Below are 18,302 nucleotides of genomic sequence, written 5' to 3'. Positions count from 1 at the left end.
TATATATTTCTTGTTGTATTGTTAAAATGTTACAATAAAAAAAAAAAAAATAAAACTCACAGCATTATAACGAATTATTAAAAGGAAAGACGTTATGTTTTTGTTGAGAAATGTTTGGAGCGCGGATTAATATATTCAAGTGATATATATGATTAATCTTTATTCCTTTTTTTAAACTGATTCTTGTCAACTTTTCTACAAAAGGTAAAGAATTTTTTACGATAATGGAAATTTTTTTTTAATAGATTATAATGGATTTTTTCATTTAATCCGCAGCTACTTTACCTATTACAAAATAGAACAAAAGGAATCTAATTATATATTGATAATAAATGATAAGCAAAATTATATTATATAAAGGCAATAACAAAGTCTTTAGTAAAAAATGAAGTTATTCCAAGAAGGAAATTTTCTTGAAATTTCATATTAATTGAGTTAACTGGAGGAAAGCATGGCTGTAAAGAAACTAATTTAAATATTTTACAAATATACCATAATAATTTGTTGCTCTCTAAATGTACAGATATAAAGATGAAACAGAACATCTTTTATTAGTTGATTGGCAAAAAAAACTTATTTGTTACTTTGAAAATTGACGACAAAATATAACAATTTTGTTAACATTTGCCTCGACATTTCTGCTGTCGGTTAAGTTCTTAATATCAAAATGAAAATAGCAGCTCATAATATCATGTTTTCATTTTATTATTAAGATATATTAAAACAATGTAGCCAGGATGATGTGAATAAGGTTATAAAGTACACTGTTCCCTTTGAAGATTTACCCGCGTCCTCAGGAGTGTTTTCCATATCAAACTTGCAAATTCTGAACTTACAAGGAGAGGATGCAGGTCTTAACTGTGTGCAGGGTACTTAATATTGGGGGAAAACCCCCAATCAGAGAGGCGAATGACTGCAGCACCGCCTCCGTTTTCAGATGTCTCCGTTTTCCCCCATCCACACTGAGACGGAGCAGCAGCGCTTTAGAATGAAAACGGCCTCTTCAGGGTTTTCAAAACGCTCCGTTTTCAGCGCTCGAAAACTCCGGCGTAGTGTGGACGGATGGTGTAACAATAGCAAAACTCATGCGTTTTCAAACTAAAACACATTAGTGTAAATGGAGCCTAAGATGGACCTTCAGATCTGAAGCCCTCATAAATGAATGGCTGTAATGATCAGATTGTGTGTTTTCTCTCTGCTGTGGATCAGCAGGTGTTGATTAATAGATGATGAGTGTCTGAAACTCTTCCCACACTGAGCACAAGTATACGGCTTCTCTCCAGTGTGGATCCTCTGATGTGATTTCAGGTTATTCAGCTTGCTGAATCTCTTGTCGCAGTGCGAACACTTATACGGTTTCTCTCCGGTGTGAATCATCTGGTGCTGCCTCAAGTGCGACTGATAGGAAAAGAACTTTCCACACCAAGAACACGTGTACGGCTTCTCGTCTGCATGAACTCTGAGATGGTTCTTCAGGTCTGAATTCCTCTGAAACACTTTGCCGCATTGATCACATTTGTGCGGCTTCTCATCGGTGTGGACCATCTGGTGTCGTCTCAGATGCGACTGCTGTTTAAAACTCTTCCCACACAAAGAGCACGAGTGTGGCTTCTCCTTGGAATGGACACTTTCCTCCTTTTTAATCATCAGGTCTAAAAATTAAAGGAAGAAAACATTACATTTTATGAGAAATGTGAAGTAGGGATGCAAACGATTAGTAAACAATTGATTATTGGTTAAATGACTCTTTTAGTCGATCATTGATTAAGCATGGACATCATCGACATTTTCTTTGAAAACAAAACCTTAAATATTGTAGTCACAACACAGCAGAGAACGAGTCTCCGCTGATGTCAATTAAGAGGAAGGCCAGGGTGCGCCTTTTTTCCTGCGCTCCTCCCCATCACAAGACACCTGTCTGCAAGGCAACATTTCGAAATGTCCTTTGTAAGTTTATTTTTAAAATAATTACTTACATGTAGCCTATCTGAAGATTTATTTATGCGCTTGCACCTAATATTTATAGCCTAAAACCTCACATTAATTCTTGTTGTTGTTGATTTATTATTAGGGAAACATAAAAAGCACAGGTTGTTATGGAGAAAAATAAACGGTTTTGCTTTTTCACAACAACCAAATAAATAAGCTGTTATTATTATTATTATTATTATTATTACAGTGAAATAATTCATTCAGTATGACAGGGCGAGGCGAGCTTGTGTCGCAGACACGGTGCAATTGAGGGTGCTTTCACACCTACACATTTGTTTCGGAACCTGTCTCGTTTGCCCAGTTAGCGTGGTTCGTTTGGCATATGTGAAACTCTGGAGCGGATCGATTGCAGTGAGAAAGCAAACGATCCGAGCACGGTTATGCCACTGTGGTTTATGGATATATAATAGGCATACGGCTATATGAAGAGAGAATTATGAGTAGGGCGGGAAGTTTGGAAGTGTCCCGGATGCCCGCAAACGAGTGATGATCTCCCGGTAATATCGCATCTCCCTCCTGGTCCTCAAATACGTCACGCACCCTTCTCACCACCTCCCCACCGCATCTCTCCTCACTATTCAGACTTGTCACGCGCACCGTGTCAAACACCACCAAACCACCACCTCTCCTGACAGCTGAGTGGGACTCTGCAGAATAAACCCTGACACTCTGACCAATGTGAGGAGAGTTTACTCACACGTGACTTGTTTTAGCTCTTTTGGTCCGATTAGAAACTTTGCAGTGTGAAAGTGAACCGCTCCAAGAGCAAAGAGCAACAATGTAACATTTGTAATCTCTGTTTCGGAACAACTGAATCGATTCACAGGTGTGAAAGCACCCTGAGACAAGAACTGTGACACTGCGGCTCCGCCCGTGCTGATCATACAGGTTTGGTTTTCAGCAGCAGTATACAGGAGCCGGCCTTTACTTTTTCTGTAACAAGCTATAAGTCATTTATTTAACTAACCTAATCTCACTTATCGAACAAAACATTGAATCACCAGCTTTCCTTAATGGTATTACAGTAGTAGAATAAAGCCTAAGGTGGATAAATTTGCAAAAAAAAAAAAATTAAATTAAAAATTATGTTTTGTTGTGTATATTCAGGCTAAATCGAACTCAGAATTTTATTATTAGTCAATCTTTGTATATACTATTCCATATATTTCTGATGTATAGTTTTTTTTAACCAATTTAAGATGCTTCACATTAGCCCCTTTCACACAGTGATACCGGTAAATATCCGGAAAATTTCCAGAACGACTTTACCGGTATATTCAAAAAAGCGCTGTTCACACAGGCGAGGACGTAACGGAATTTTTCCGGAAAAGAGCATTCACACATCCATCCCAAAATGCCGGTAAATTCTGACATCATTAACCAGAAATGACCTCTAAACGGCTGCGCTTGCGTTTGTAAATATTTGACTGCATTAAAAACTCTTTGGATGATCAATATTGTGAACAACTCTAATAAAAACGTATAGAGAAACACTTTCGCATGTCGAGATGTTCATTATGTGTGTGTGCTGGCGCTATGGGCGCTCATGGGCACACGCAGAGCTTGAAGGTAAACAAACAACAGATTATCATAAACATTTTATCGATAATTATTTACACAGTTAGCATTAAGAAGGAACATATAAACGTGATCTGACTAACATCTAGCAGCTAAAGGTGTCTGGAAAAATATTCAAAGGCTTTTATTCTCATAAACCGCGCGCACGTGAATGCGTCTGACTGTTCTGATTGGCTAAAGCAGACGTCTCACGTCAGCACGTTCTAGACGTGGACGCGCTATTTCCGGCAATCTTCCTTCTGCATTCACACAGCGCAGCATTCCGGCAAATTGCCGGTAATGTTACAACTTCTTTTTCCGGAAAATAGCCGGAACGAATTTACCGGTATTTCAAAAAGGACCTGTTCACACATACAACCTTTTCTGGAAAATTGCCGGTAATTTTCCGGAAAGGTCTGTATGTGTGAAAGGGGCTAATGTTAATATAAATATGTTGCATTTTGGCATGGTTTTTGACATATTTATGAACTATTTAGGGACATCAATTAAATAAAAAATATCCTGGATTTGAAGAATATTGTGTTCCTGGCCTTCACTGAGCTCAAGTAATAGTTTAATGTACACAAATTGTAAATGAACTTGACTGTTGATGTCTTAAATAATTATGTCAAATAACCAACATTTCTCAAAATGAATATATATCTTGTTTTGCAACGAAACTCTTTATATAGATATCGTGAGAGGCCTAGCCTGCAACAAGACAAACAAAACATCAATACTTCATCTCCATGTTGGTGCATTTGAAATAATGAATTAGATGCAAAAGATGTGTAACAGATGTGTTATCAACCTTACAGTTATCATAAATAACACAACCTTTATCTTTAGATAATATCTGCTACTTACTGTGATAGTTTTTTGTGTGTCTTCGTAGAGTAGATGAATCTGAGAAACTCTTCCCACAAGCAGTGCAGTGATACGGTTTCTCTCCGGTGTGAGTCCTCAAGTGTGTTTTCAGGTTTCCTGAAAAATTGAATCTCTTGTCGCAGTGTGGACACTTGTAAGGTTTCTCTCCAGTGTGGATCCTCATGTGAAGCTTGAGATGGTATTTGTGCCAAAAACTCTTTCCACACTGAGTGCAGGTCAAACCTTTCAATAAAATACTATCCTCAATCTCTGATCGAGTTTTTTCATCACTTTTATTATGATGTTTCTCCTCATCTTCACTCACGTCATCACTCTCCTCCACCACAATCAGATCTGAAAATGAAGTAAAAAGTTCATTTAAGGAGGCCAGTTTTTAAAGGTTTGTAAACAGCAGGAGGCGCTCTAGCAGGGCTAAAGATTTGACTTGGATTTCCAACAAAAAAATGTGCGCAAGCAAGAGATGCCACAAAACTGCAAACAATATCGAACTGTTCGGTACAACCTAGGGTTGGGCGATGTCAACCAATTAGGCATCACATGATGTCTAAAGTTACTGTATTCATGTGTGCTTTTGCTTGTACATCCATTTTTTCTTTATCTTATTTGACAGTATACTGCATGTCTCTCAAACTGCACATTTTGCTCCGACCATAATCTAACAGGCGATGCAACTAATCGAGGTGTTCAGAATCTTTACAACAATTGATTAGTCGGATCAGCTGTTTGATTAGGGTTGGAGCAGAGCTGCGGCCCTCCAGGAATTGAGTTTGAGACCCATGGCGTACTGTTTTTGTACTGAACATATCATGTTTTGAACTGTGCCAAACATCGGGACCCTAAAACAGGGATCCCCAAACTTGTTCCTGGAGGTCCTGCAGAATTTAGCTCCAACCCTAATCAAACACACCTGAAAAAGCTAATCAAGGTCTAACTAGGTATACTTGAAACATCCAGGCAGGTGTTGAGGCAAGTTGGAGCTAAACCCTGCAGGGACACCAGCCCTCCAGGACCGAGATTGGTGACCCCTGCCCTAAAACCTTGATACGAACTGAAGCAATTCTAGTGTGAACTGCAGAATGATGCTCTGATCTGAATCTCAGTTCAACTCATGTTCAAGTTTTAATGTATCCGTGCCAAACTTTTATTAATTTTCCTTTGACTCAGTCCCTCATTTATCAGGGGTCGCCACAGCGGGATGAACCACCAACTTTTCCAGCATATGTTTTACACAGCGGATGCCCTTTGAGCTGCAACCCAGTATTGGGAAACACCCATACACACTAACTCACACACTCATACACTGTGGCCAATTTAGTTCATCAATTCCCCTATAACGCATGTGTTTGGGCAAACCAGAGCACCCGGAGGAAACCCTGGGAGAACATACAAACTCGCACAGAAATGCCAACTGACCCAGCTGAGGTTTGAACCAGGGACCTTCTTGCTGTGAGGCAGCAGTGCTAACCACTTACCCCCATCCTTCTCCCAATTGTTTTGGACTACAGATCTGTACATTACGCATGAATGGCCTATTTCAATGTATAAATGGAGAACTTTGCTGAAAGATGACAAGCTTGCACACCTAAGCTTGCTATTGACAAAGTTTGATATTTTACGATGTAGAAAGTGCGCAATACTTCCTCTATTGTGCATATAAAATAGATAACTTGAGTTTATAAAGAAGCCCAAATGGTCATGTGAGATTGAGTTGCTTTCAAGCTGATGAGGGTGACTTTGATCTGTACCGACATGTAGATCTTTTACTTACTGTGAACGTTTTTAGTGTGTGTCTGTAGAGAAGATGAGTGTGTGTAACTCTTTCCACAAGCAGTGCAGTGAAACGGTTTCTCTCCGGTGTGAGTCCTCTCGTGTATTTTGAGGTATCCTGAATGATTGAACCTCTTCTCGCAGTGGGAACACTTGTAAGGTTTCTCTCCAGTGTGGATCCTCATGTGACGCTTGAGATCATATTTGCGCCCCAAACTCTTTCCACACAGAGTGCAGGTCAAATCTTTTGCGGCTGTTTCTTTCATTAAAATACTGTTTTCAGTCTCTGATTGAGTTTCACTTTCACTTTTGACCTGATGTTTCTCCTCATCTTCGCTCAGTTCTTCCCTCTCCTCCTTCACCATCACATCTGAAGAGTAAATCAGTTCAGTTTAAGAGGTTATATTTTATCAGTTTGATAACAGCAGATGAGGCTCAAGCAGCACTCAACAGTGCAAACATTTTCAATTATAATAAGTAGCAGCTTTCACACCAGACGCAGAAAGTGCTGCACTATGAAACCCATTCATTTCAATGGCTTCCGTCGAGCAAAGCATAAGAGCAGCGGAGGCTAAATATTACTCCCATGACAAGACATTACACCATCTAGCAAACTTGTTCCACCTGTGCATGTGTATTACACTATAGCAAGGGAGGTAAGTAGTGATGTAACGAATCACAAATTTCATGGTTCGGATCACGTTATGGTTTTTTTAGTCATGGATCAGACCATTTTTTGGATCAGCCAAAAAGGGGAGATGACAAATGTAATTTGTTTTCCATTTATTATACAAACAGCACTGCAAGACACTTTTGGTTTTTACCAAACTGAACCTAAAACCTGTAATTTTGACAAAAAGAATTGAAGATATCAAGGTCATACATCGTCTACACTACACTAAAGCCAAGCTCCATAAAATCTTTCCTACGGTCTCGCCAATGTGCGATAGATGCAAGATAGCTGAGGACACGGTGGCTCATGCCTTTTGGCTCTGTCCCCTACTGAACAAATTCTAGACCAACATATTTGACTGGTACTCCAAGGCTTACAATACACTTTTTCTGGCAGATGCCGAGCTTGCTATCTTTGGACTTTCACAAAACACATCTTCTCTCCCTCAAACCATGCAAGCGTCTTTAATGCATGGCATTGGGGTGGCTAAAAGACTATTGCTTAATAATTGGAAATCACCGTTACCCCCCTCATTCCAGAACTTGATTTCTGATGTCTGTTATTCAGATGGAGAGACTCAGATTTTTACTGACTAGCTCCACAAGAAAATTTTTGGCTACTTGGGGTCAATTTCTTGAAATATTTGACAAATCAACATCTCAAGAGCAATCCAGTGACCCCTCTGAGGTTTAAGCTATACACCTTCACCAGTTTTGATTGTATGTTTTGTGACTATGATGTGCTTTTTTTTCTTTGTGTTTATTTTGTCTCTTTTCCTTGTTGTTTTTTTTATATTGTCTTTTGTTTGTCTAAAGTACGAGCTAATGTTTGTTCTTGTTCTGTGTGTGTGTGTGTGTATACAGTTGAAGTCAGAATTATTAGCCCCCTTTTTATTTTTTTTTTATATTTCCCAAATGATTTTTAACAGAGCAAGGAAATTTTCACGGTATGTCTGATAATATTTTTTCTTCTGGAGAAAGTCTTACTTGTTTTATTTCGGCTAGAAAAAAAGCAGTTTTAAATTTTTTAAAAAACATTTTTGCGACAAAATTATTACCCCCTTTAAGCTATTTTTTTCCCAATAATCTACAGAACAAACCATCATTATACAACAACTTGCCTGTTTAACCTTACCTGCCTAGTTAACCTAATTAACCTAGTTAGGCCTTTAAATGTCACTTTAAGCTGTATAGAAGTGTCTTGAAAAATATCAAGTAAAATATTATTTACTGTCATCATAGCAAAGATAAAATAAATCAGTTTTAAGAAATAAGTTTTAAAAATTATTATGCTTAGAAATGTGCTGAAACAATCTTCCCTCCATTAAACAGAAATTGGGAAAAAAATAAACAGGGGCGCTAATAATACAGGGGGGCTAATAATTCTGACTTCAACTGTGATATATATATATATATATATATATATATATATATATATATATATATATATATATATATATATATATATATATAAAGTAATTTAAAAAATTAAGAAATAAAATAAAATTAAGAAATAATCAGTTGAATAAAAATAAACTGTCAAATATTCAGTTCTGTGAAAAATCCAGTTACTGCTATTGTTGGTGATGACGCTAAATTATAATATTTTATTATAATTTGTACAACCCATATTTATTTACATTAAGTCTCATTTTCAATAAATGATTCAGTTATTCACTCATAAAACATCACGTTTTATTGCTAGATGATCACTTTTGAAGAATTATTCAGTGGCATATTTTTGATGGCTGGTTGTCGCCACATATTGGTTAAATAATGTAATTACTGCCTACAACTTTCATTTTTGAGCATCATTAAATGTATATTACAGTAATTTTAATGTTTACCATAAACATCAGTAGTTTTATCTAAACTAAAACTGTTCTCTCAGTCTTTGTGTTATTCTTTCTTAACTTTTGCATTTTTCAGAAACAGAATTAAATGCAGCGATACGAAGGATTATTAAACATGCAAATCACCATCATTTATAATTTATGTTTCGTGAGTGTTGAGATCTTAATTTTTTACTGATTAATTGTGCAGCTTCCACTTAACGCATTATAGCATGCTAAACAAATAGTGACAGAAAACACCTTTAATAACCTAAGAAACCCACCACATCCTCAATAACCCACCACAACTTCTTCCGTCATCATTATATTTTACGAGAAAAGCCTAAATGTTTTCAAACATATGATTTCAATGACACTTGATGCAATCTCTCTGTGATCGTTGCAAATTTAGGATTAATCTGCAAGTAGAAAAATGTACCATGTGTGTTCCAAACCATGGGTTGTGATCCGTATGATTCACGGATCAACCGTGATCCATTACACCCCTACATTTTTTATTGTTATTGATAACAAATATAAGTAAAACTGATTAAGTGCTTATAGAATAACAACCTCACTGCTGTTCAGCCTCATTATTGAAGAGTAATGAATAAACACAAACCTATTAGTTCTTCAGTGTCTTCCTGTTTAATTCTGCAGGGTTCTGGATCACTCATCTTCTCACTGTCCTTCAATAAACTCTGTCTTTGTCTTTCACTGATGGCGGCAGAGCTTCAGGAGAACAAACAGAGAAATCTGATTCATTTACACTGATTTATGAAGGAAGTAAATCATCATGATAATGTAGATCTGAAGGAACTAATGTGATAAACAAAGAGGAGCTTTTGGCATGAAATTAGGAGAATTTCAGCAGCTCTGATAACTTTGATAAGCCTATATCATACTATGAAATGATGACTATAATCACACTATAAACACTCATTAAACAGCCATTCAGGATGAACAGCAGATCAGCTCATTTTATACTCAATGATTGCAAGATTATCTTAAAATATCCATGTGTGTGTATATATATATATATATATATATATATATATATATATATATATATATATATATATATATATATATATATATATGTTTAACATAAGCTTAATACAGAAATTAGATTGCTACATATATGTGGCATGTAAAATGACAAACCATTAAAACCACCACAAACTACAAATGTAAGATTTTCAGTGTCAAACTTCATTCATATAGTAAATAAATTCCTATTCACGGATCACAGACGCAATTTTATAACTCAAAACGTAAAACGAAACGCACTTTCATGGAAAAACACTCATATTTTCCTCACAGAACTAACGCTACTCGCTGCCTGCAGTGTTGTTTTGGTCAGCAGACACACAGACGTACTCAACGCAGAAGGACGTTCGCAGATTGTTGCTTTATAATCGGTGTAAATGTGTCATGTTGTTTTGTAAACAACGCCTCACCTCAGAAGATTTTTTTCCTCAGCCCAGAAGACTCGACGTTGACAGAACGCGTAATGGCTGACGTCATCACGTTGAGGTGGACGGATGTCGCAAAGGCGGTTTTTTTTTCCAACGCGGCTAATTAAAATAATTCTGACAAGCCAAAACATTTGCTAATGAACACGAAAAAGTCTTATTACTACTTATATATTAGGCACCTTAAAAATCAATCCCTCATAAATTCTACAAATATATAACACAAATAAATTAACTGTTGTCCCCGTGTTTCTGTCAGTCCTGTCACATTTGCATTAAATTTAACATACAATGCGTGCAATACACATTTAAAGCTATGATTTGAAAGTGACATCATTTGACGGAGAAGCTGACAGTGATCAAGGATGTTCTATCATTGAATTTGATTTTATGCTTGTTTTTTTGTATGATTTATTTGAGAATGATAAGCTTCAGTTAGAGCCTCTCATGTTATTTTAAATATAGACGCACATAGGGCTGTCACGATATCTATTTTTTTGCTGGGCGATATATTGCACCCAAATTAATTGCGTTAAACAACATTATTGCTACTTTATAACTTATATCCATTAATAATAGAACATAATAGTGTAAACATTCAGGTACACCGTTACAAAGAATATTTTATCTTTAGTAATATTTAGAATATTTAGGTTTGAAATTGAAACATGAAAAAATATCTTAAAACAAATACGTATTAATAAATAGTAGATGTAAACAAATGTAGACTTTTAATGCATCTCAGCCGCCTTTTTTAATCATCAGTCAGATTCTAAAACAAGACTGTTAAATGTTTGCGGCATATTTTTTGTAAATGATGCTATTTTAAGTGTTTAACCAACACAATCTCACGGCAATTTGTAACTTTTTGCTTTAGTGGCCAATTCGTATGAATTTGTACGATCTAATTCTTACAATTTAGTACGACTTGCTCATCCCCCAATGACGATTGGGTTTAGCGGTGGGGTTAGGTGCCACGCCTCATTTTTAAAATCGTACAAATTTCGTATGACTTAAACTCTTACGAAACTGGCAAAACATAAAACACTTACGTTTTCTCGTGAGATCAGGTTGGTTTAAAGGCTACATCTTTATAGCCATATAACGGTACCAGTCTGAGAGTGTGTGCCATTTCGTGCTGTCACGTTTATATTTACACTGGCAGGCGGGGCAGACGCGTCCATAGAGGCGACCTAGGCGCCCACCTAGGGTGGAAAAATAGTGAGGGCGGCTGCTGCGAACCCCCTGGTCCTCACTTTCATTCGCGACACCCACTCCCCCTCTTTCCGAGTCCTCACTTACATCGGCAAACTGATCACTTTCTTTTTCACTTTCGTGTTTAAGTCAGCGTGATCGCTGTTCGCCTAGAGCGCCATTTCAGCTTGCTTCGGCCCTGCTGGCAGGTAAATACATCTGTTACAGTTAACTGTCTGGAAGACCCCTCTGCAGTACCAATTGCGATTGTTGTTACCATGGTTGGGTGGTTATGTTTAAGGTGTGATTTCCGATAAGTTTTGTTGCCTTTTTTCGTTGCCACTGTTCTGAAACTAATTCAACATATTGGCTTATTCACGTTAGCGGACTCTCCTTTCTCATTCGCCTTAAAGTAAAAATGTTTGCACACCAGAGCTGAAGACCGTGGCTTTGAAACCAAGTCCATCTCGACTTGTTTATCCTAACTGACTGTAGTTTCTAAACACGAGTCAGTGAGTTTGCGTCTTGTCTTCACCTCCACTATCCTCTCTGTTTGCGTGCATGGAGATGCTGCATAAGCCCGGTCTTCCACAGAAAGCAGAATGCAGTGTGTTCAACAAAAAAGTTAGCTTGTTATATTATGTAGCCTAATCATCATCATCTTAAATTTCTTTATAAAATAGACAATATATCTATTCTATATCAATACATAGCAAGCTGAACTGGCGCTCTAGACAAACAACGATCACGCTGCCCACAACCCGAAAGTGAAAACGGAAGTGCCGCGAAGTGAAAGTTGGCGGTGTCGTAAATGAAAGGGAGAGGGGTGTCATGGATGAAAGTGAGGTCGCAGATGCCACCCTCACTATTCTAGGTAACCTCTATGGACGCACCGGCCCTGAATATATCGTAACTCCAAAAATTAACCGCCCTCATTTTTGTATATCGCGCGATCAGTCAATACATTGACTATCGCAACAGACCTAGACACACAGCAAGCGATTGCAAGCTCATTGGAGAGAGTGAAATCACTCAAGCTTTTTTGGACGCCCTTGTAAACAACATGACACACAGCAGGTTATGCTTGTCTTCTTGGCTTTTTGGCTATTCATGAAGATGATAAGGTTTGTTTAAGTTTGGACTCACTGCTAAACGTTTATTGGTTTACAGAGAATCGTTACTTATGCGCAAGAATAGAAACGACAACACAGGAAGCACCATTTTTAAATACTGTTAAAACAAGACAATCGCACATGTGCAACATCCCCCAGAATGACTGGTTTGTCAGCGGGTCAATAATAGTGTGGGATGGCATTTCTTTGCAGGGCCGCACAGCCCTTCATGTGCACGCCAGAGGTAGCTACACTACCTTTAGGTACCGAGAAGAGATCCTCAGACGCCATGTGACACCATATGCTGGTGCAGCAGACCTTGGGAGTGTGTCAGCAGTTCCTGCAAGATGAAGCCATTGATGCTATGGACTGGCCCACCTGTTCCCCAAACCTGAATCCAACTAAGCACATGTGGGACATCATGTCTTGCTCCATCCACTGTGCGCACGCAAGAGGTAGCCACACTACCATTAAGTACTGAGATGAGATCCTCGGACCCCTTGTGAGACCATTTGCAGGTGCAGTTGACCTTGGGTTCATCCCAATGCAAGACAATGCTAGACCTCATGTGGCTGGAGCATGTCAGCAGTTCCTGCAAGATAAAGGCATTTATGCTATGGATTGGCCCGCCCGTTCCCCAAACCTGAATCCAACTGAGCACATGTTGTACATCATGTCTCGCTCCAACCACCAACGCCACATTGCAACACAGACGCCCTATTCACACGGGGCGTCAGCGTCAACGCTTCCCATTCACTTTGAATGGGTGACGTCAGGCACTGCCGAACTGCATTGTGGATCCGTCGGCGCCGCTTCAGAAGCGTTCCTCGCTGCAGAAGTTGGGACCAGCTCAACTTTTCAAGCGCCGACGGAAGCGTCAGCCAATCAGATCGCTGTATGCAAATACACCAGCTCAGACAGTGGCCTATTGCTGACTGAATTTCATTGGCTGACGCTTCTATGACGATCGTTTCAGCTCCAACTTCAGACACGCCCTCTGTCAAGCGTTGACGCTGAAGCCCCGTGTGAATAGGGCGAGACTGTCCAGGAGTTGGCGGAAGCTTTAGTCCAGGTCTGGGTGGGAATCCCTAAGGAGACCATCCGCCAACTCATCAGGGGCATCCCCAGGTTTTGTAGGGAGGTCCTACGGGCACATGGAGGCCACACGCACTACCGAGCCTCATTTTGACCAGTTTTAAGGACATTACATCAAAGTTGAATCACCATGAAGTGTGTTTTTCCAATTCAATTTAGAGTGTGACCCCAAATCCAGACCTCCATGGGTTAATAAATGTGATTTCCACTGATAATTTCTTTTGTTGTCAGCACATTCAACTATTTAAAGAACAAAGTATTAAATAAGAACAGTTACTTCATTTAGATCTAGGATGTTAAGTGTTCCCTTTATTTGTTTGAGCAGTTTGTGTGTGTATATATATGGAAAATCATTAGGAAATCCTTGATTAAGTTTCTGATGGAGCTGAAGAACATGATTTCTCCTTTGTATGAACTCTGAGATGGCTCTTCAGCACTGAAGGCCTCAAAAATGTTTTGTCGCACTGAGCACATTTGTGTGTTTTCACTCCAGTGTGGATCCTCGTGTGCTGATGAAAATGTGATGATTGTTTGAAACTCTTTCCACAGCGAGTACATGTGTACGGTTTCTCTCCAGTGTGAATCCTCTTATGTGATTTGAGAGTGTGTAACTGACTGAATGTCTTGTCGCAGTGTGAACACTTGTACGGTCTCTCTCCAGTGTGGATCATCTTATGTGACTTCAGAGTGTGTAACTGACTGAATGTCTTGTCGCAGTGTGAACACTTGTACGGTTTCTCTCCAGTGTGAGTCCTCTGATGTGATTTCAGGTTTTGTAACTGGTTGAATGTCTTGCCGCAGTGTGAACACTTGTACGGTTTCTCTCCGGTGTGGATCCTCTGGTGTATTTTCAGTACTTGAGCTCTATTGAAACTCTTCCCACACTCAAAGCAAATATGCTCTTTAACCCCAGCGTGGATCTTCTGATGTTCTTTTAAATTTGACAGACGACTAAAACTTATTCCACACTCAGAGCATGAGTAAGGCTTCTCCTTTGTGTGAACTCTAAGATGTCTCTTCAGCTCTGAAGGCCTTGAAAATGTTTTTCCGCATTGATCACATTTGTGTGTTTTCTCTCCAGTGTGGGTCTTCATGTGTTGATTAAGGGTTGATGGTTGGTTGAAACTCTTCCCACATTGATCACATGTGTACGGTCTCTCTCCGGTGTGAGTCCTCTGGTGTTGTTTTAAATGTGACAGCTGTTTGTAACTCTTTCCACACAAAGTGCATGAATTTGGCCTGATTTCTGTATGAACACTACGACGGACCTTTTTGTCTACACTCAGTTCTTCACTTTCCTCTTTCTTCACCATCAGGTCTGAAAATTAAGCACAGAAACAAAGTTACATCTTAAGAGAGAAATGTGCAAATGATTAATCAATGATTGACCTTTGATTTGATGGTCATTTATTTAATTTTTTTTCCCAATCGTTTTGAGTCGTTCTCTATATTTATCATCTGCTCCAATGAGGGTTTCTTGCAACCAAAAACAAGTTTTGATTTCTAGTCGTGGTGATTGGCCAATAAAAGCTTTATTAAGCCACCAGTTGGCATTCAGTTTCCATAGTGACCATACAATAGCGCTCCATGATTCTGTGTACACCCCCCTATATATTTTAATACTTTTTACAAACTTTATAAAGTAGACATCAGATTCTGAAGTAGTTTGGGCAGTCTGGTGGTTTTTGACTTGAATTTCGCCCCTAAAAGACTAATGTGTTATTTACATGCATTACTTTGCTACAGCAATCCACTTTACAACTCTTGTTACAAATGAATAAGTAATACTGCTCAGTAATATTCATACAATTTATATATATATATATATGCCACCACATATGAAAACTAGATTTTTTTTCCTCTTTTTGAGTTGTTCTCAATATATTACATGATTAGATGAAGATTTTTGCAGCCAAAAATGAGTATTAATTTCTAGTCGTGATGATTGGCCGATAAAAGATTTATAAAAGTGCCGTTGCATAAAATACTAAAAAGATGTCTTGCAGCACAGTTACGATCTTATTGCCACATTATATCATTATGATAAGATGATCTATGACAGTCAGTGACTTCCTGAAATCAAATACCAAAATAAATAGCGCAACTGGAATAACTACAGCAGGTCATCGATCTCATATAAACAAGAGATTATGTTAACATATGATGACGTGTGCAGGTGTTGTAGTGTTGTCCCATTTCACATGGGAAAATTTTGAAGCCCTTCCCATTTACACTCCATTTCAAGAACCAAGTGAAAGGAGTACAAAAATAGAATTGGCAATGGAGCTAAAAAGTAAAGAGCCCAATACTGATCCCTGAGATACACCAGAGCAAACCACAGCAACCTCAGATCTGCAAGCACCTATCACCACAAACTGCTTAAGCTCATAAACATAAGACTTAACACATTTCAAAGCAGAACCGGTAACTCCAAACATACTTTCTACTCTAGAGATTAAAGTAGTTCAAATGTGGTCTATAGTGGCAATAAGATCGAGAAGAGTCTGTAGACAGATGTCCTGAATTGGAGGCCATTAGCAGGATATTAGTGACTTTAACTAATGCAGTTTCAGTGCTGTGGAATTAACACAATCAAGATTCAATTGGCTTAAAAACATTGTTGGAAGAAAGACGAGAAAGCAACAGAGAATATACGATTGAATTCCACGATTATCCTAAATAATATGACCTGAAGGGCTGGATCTTAAAATTTCCAACTTACTGTGGTTGGTGTTTGTTTGCAGAGAAGGTAACTGTTCAGGCTCTGATTGAGTTCCTTCTCCACTTTTGACCTGATGTTTCTCCTCATCTTCACTCAGTTCTTCACTCTCCTCCTTCACATCTGAATATTGAGTAAATAAGTTAATTTTAAGAGGCTAGTTTTTAATCGTTTGCTAAATGTTGACTACTATATATATGGCTTGCACCAAAAGAGTAATGAATAAACACAAACCTATTAGTTCTTCAGTGTCTTCCTGTTTAATTCTGCAGGGTTCTGGATCACTCATCTTCTCACTGTCCTTCAATAAACTCCGTCGTCGCAGATTTCTCTTCTTCCTGATGGTTTAATGCTCGTCTTTACTTGTAGACTGATGGAAATACTACAGTATTTAAAGCAGAACTGAAGGACGAGCTGCAAAAGAAGAAACAGAAAAATCTGATTAATTTACACTGATCGATGAAACAACAATAAACTTGTATTTAACCAGGTGAGTCAATCGGGAACCAGTTCTTATTTACAATGATGACTTGGCCAAGAGGCAACATAAAAAGGCAACAAAAGCAGATACCATACAAAGCAGCAGAAACAAAATACAATAATAATGTAAAACCAAGGAAAAACTAAATACAAGCACGGTGATCTTGTGACTGGATTACATTTTTAAAGGATGATAGTGGAATGAAAGTGTTGAGCTTTAAGGTCTGCTGCAGATGACACCAAGAATCAGCAGCAGAAAACTGAAGAATAGCGACCTTTGGGTGTGCAAAGGCTAATAAAACTACTAGAGTGCAGATTTCCATGTTTTGTAAATAGTGATCGTTAATATAGTGGAGTTTTCCCAATAGGGGTTTTGTAAATTAACAGAAACTAAGGAATGTGTCGACGTGATTGAAGAGAAGGCTGATTCCATAAAGATTACAGTTGACAGTCATGAGTATTAAATGGCGCACCAGTAACAAAATGAATTGCTGCATGCTAAATAACATCCAGTGTGATAATATTATCTCTTAGGTAACACAATAGGTGATCACATAATTTTCTCTTAAAACTTTTGTAGATTTTAATAAATTCATGGCAAAAAAAAATTTAATACCATAAACAAGACAGTTTAGATAAGATCATTAATGTTAATATGATAACAAATAAAGAGTTCAGATGGGAAAACCTCTAGGTGCCGTCTGAAATTTCCATTGAAAATAAAAAAAATTCTCAGCCTCCTTTGTTTATTTTAAGATATTTCACGTTAGGGAGGATGAAAAGGCCTTATTCTTTGCCATAAATTTTATGTTACTGACCATATACACAGGAGCCTGATGAAAATGCTCATTTTAGAGGAAAATTAGAGACGGCTTTAAAAGGTTTTTGCATCGAACTCTTCAAATATAGTTTTATAGTGAATATCTCTATAAATGTGTTTACCACATAAATGAAATGATATCTAGTCATATTTTTAAAGTTATGCGTTTTTATTGAATAAGTGAAAGATATTTCATATTGAGGTTTCGCTCAGGCATTTCGTTTGCTTGTTTTTAGAAATCAACTTATTTTTACTACATATCTGCTAAACAGGTTTATATGGTGTGTAAAAACGTACAAACCATAAAACACCTTTAAATGACGAGCAAACACAAACCAATACCTTAATGTTTTTAGTGTCAAGCTTAATATATATCTGCCACACTAAATCCCCAAATACAGTCATCAAGTTTTATCACAACAGCTGACAATCAGTTCACACAGAAAAACACAAACTCCCTAATATCTTCCCCTCAGAGCTCCTCTCTGCCTGCTGTGTTGTTTTGGTCAGCAGACACACAGATAGAGGTGAACTCAATGCAGAAACTAGTCGCAGATTGTCGCTTTAATAAACTGTAAAGTGTGTTTTATTGTTGTGTAAACACGAGAAAAAGCGTCAACGACTCACCTCAGCTCTGAAGACTCGACGCTGAATGAAAGCGTCAGCGCTGACGTCATCACGGCGAGGCGGGAGCAAGGG

At 38.1% G+C, this 18,302-nt stretch overlaps 1 protein-coding gene across 1 annotated transcript; it reads right to left on the bottom strand.

Annotated features, from left to right (window-relative positions):
* Positions 1–689: 689 nt before the first annotated feature.
* On the bottom strand, positions 690–9,436 carry zgc:175284. Its single transcript, NM_001113614.1, is given in 4 exon segments — positions 690–1,652; positions 4,417–4,770; positions 6,206–6,574; positions 9,331–9,436. Coding segments are annotated over 4 exon segments (1,278 nt in total). The 5' UTR covers positions 9,386–9,436; the 3' UTR covers positions 690–1,152.
* Between the last annotated feature and the right edge of the window lie 8,866 nt (positions 9,437–18,302).

The sequence above is a fragment of the Danio rerio genome, chromosome 22, assembly GCF_049306965.1.
Source record: "Danio rerio strain Tuebingen ecotype United States chromosome 22, GRCz12tu, whole genome shotgun sequence".
Taxonomy (NCBI): Eukaryota; Metazoa; Chordata; class Actinopteri; order Cypriniformes; family Danionidae; genus Danio; species Danio rerio.
Note: the sequence above shows the minus strand (reverse complement) of the source record. Positions and strands in the feature narration are given on the sequence as shown.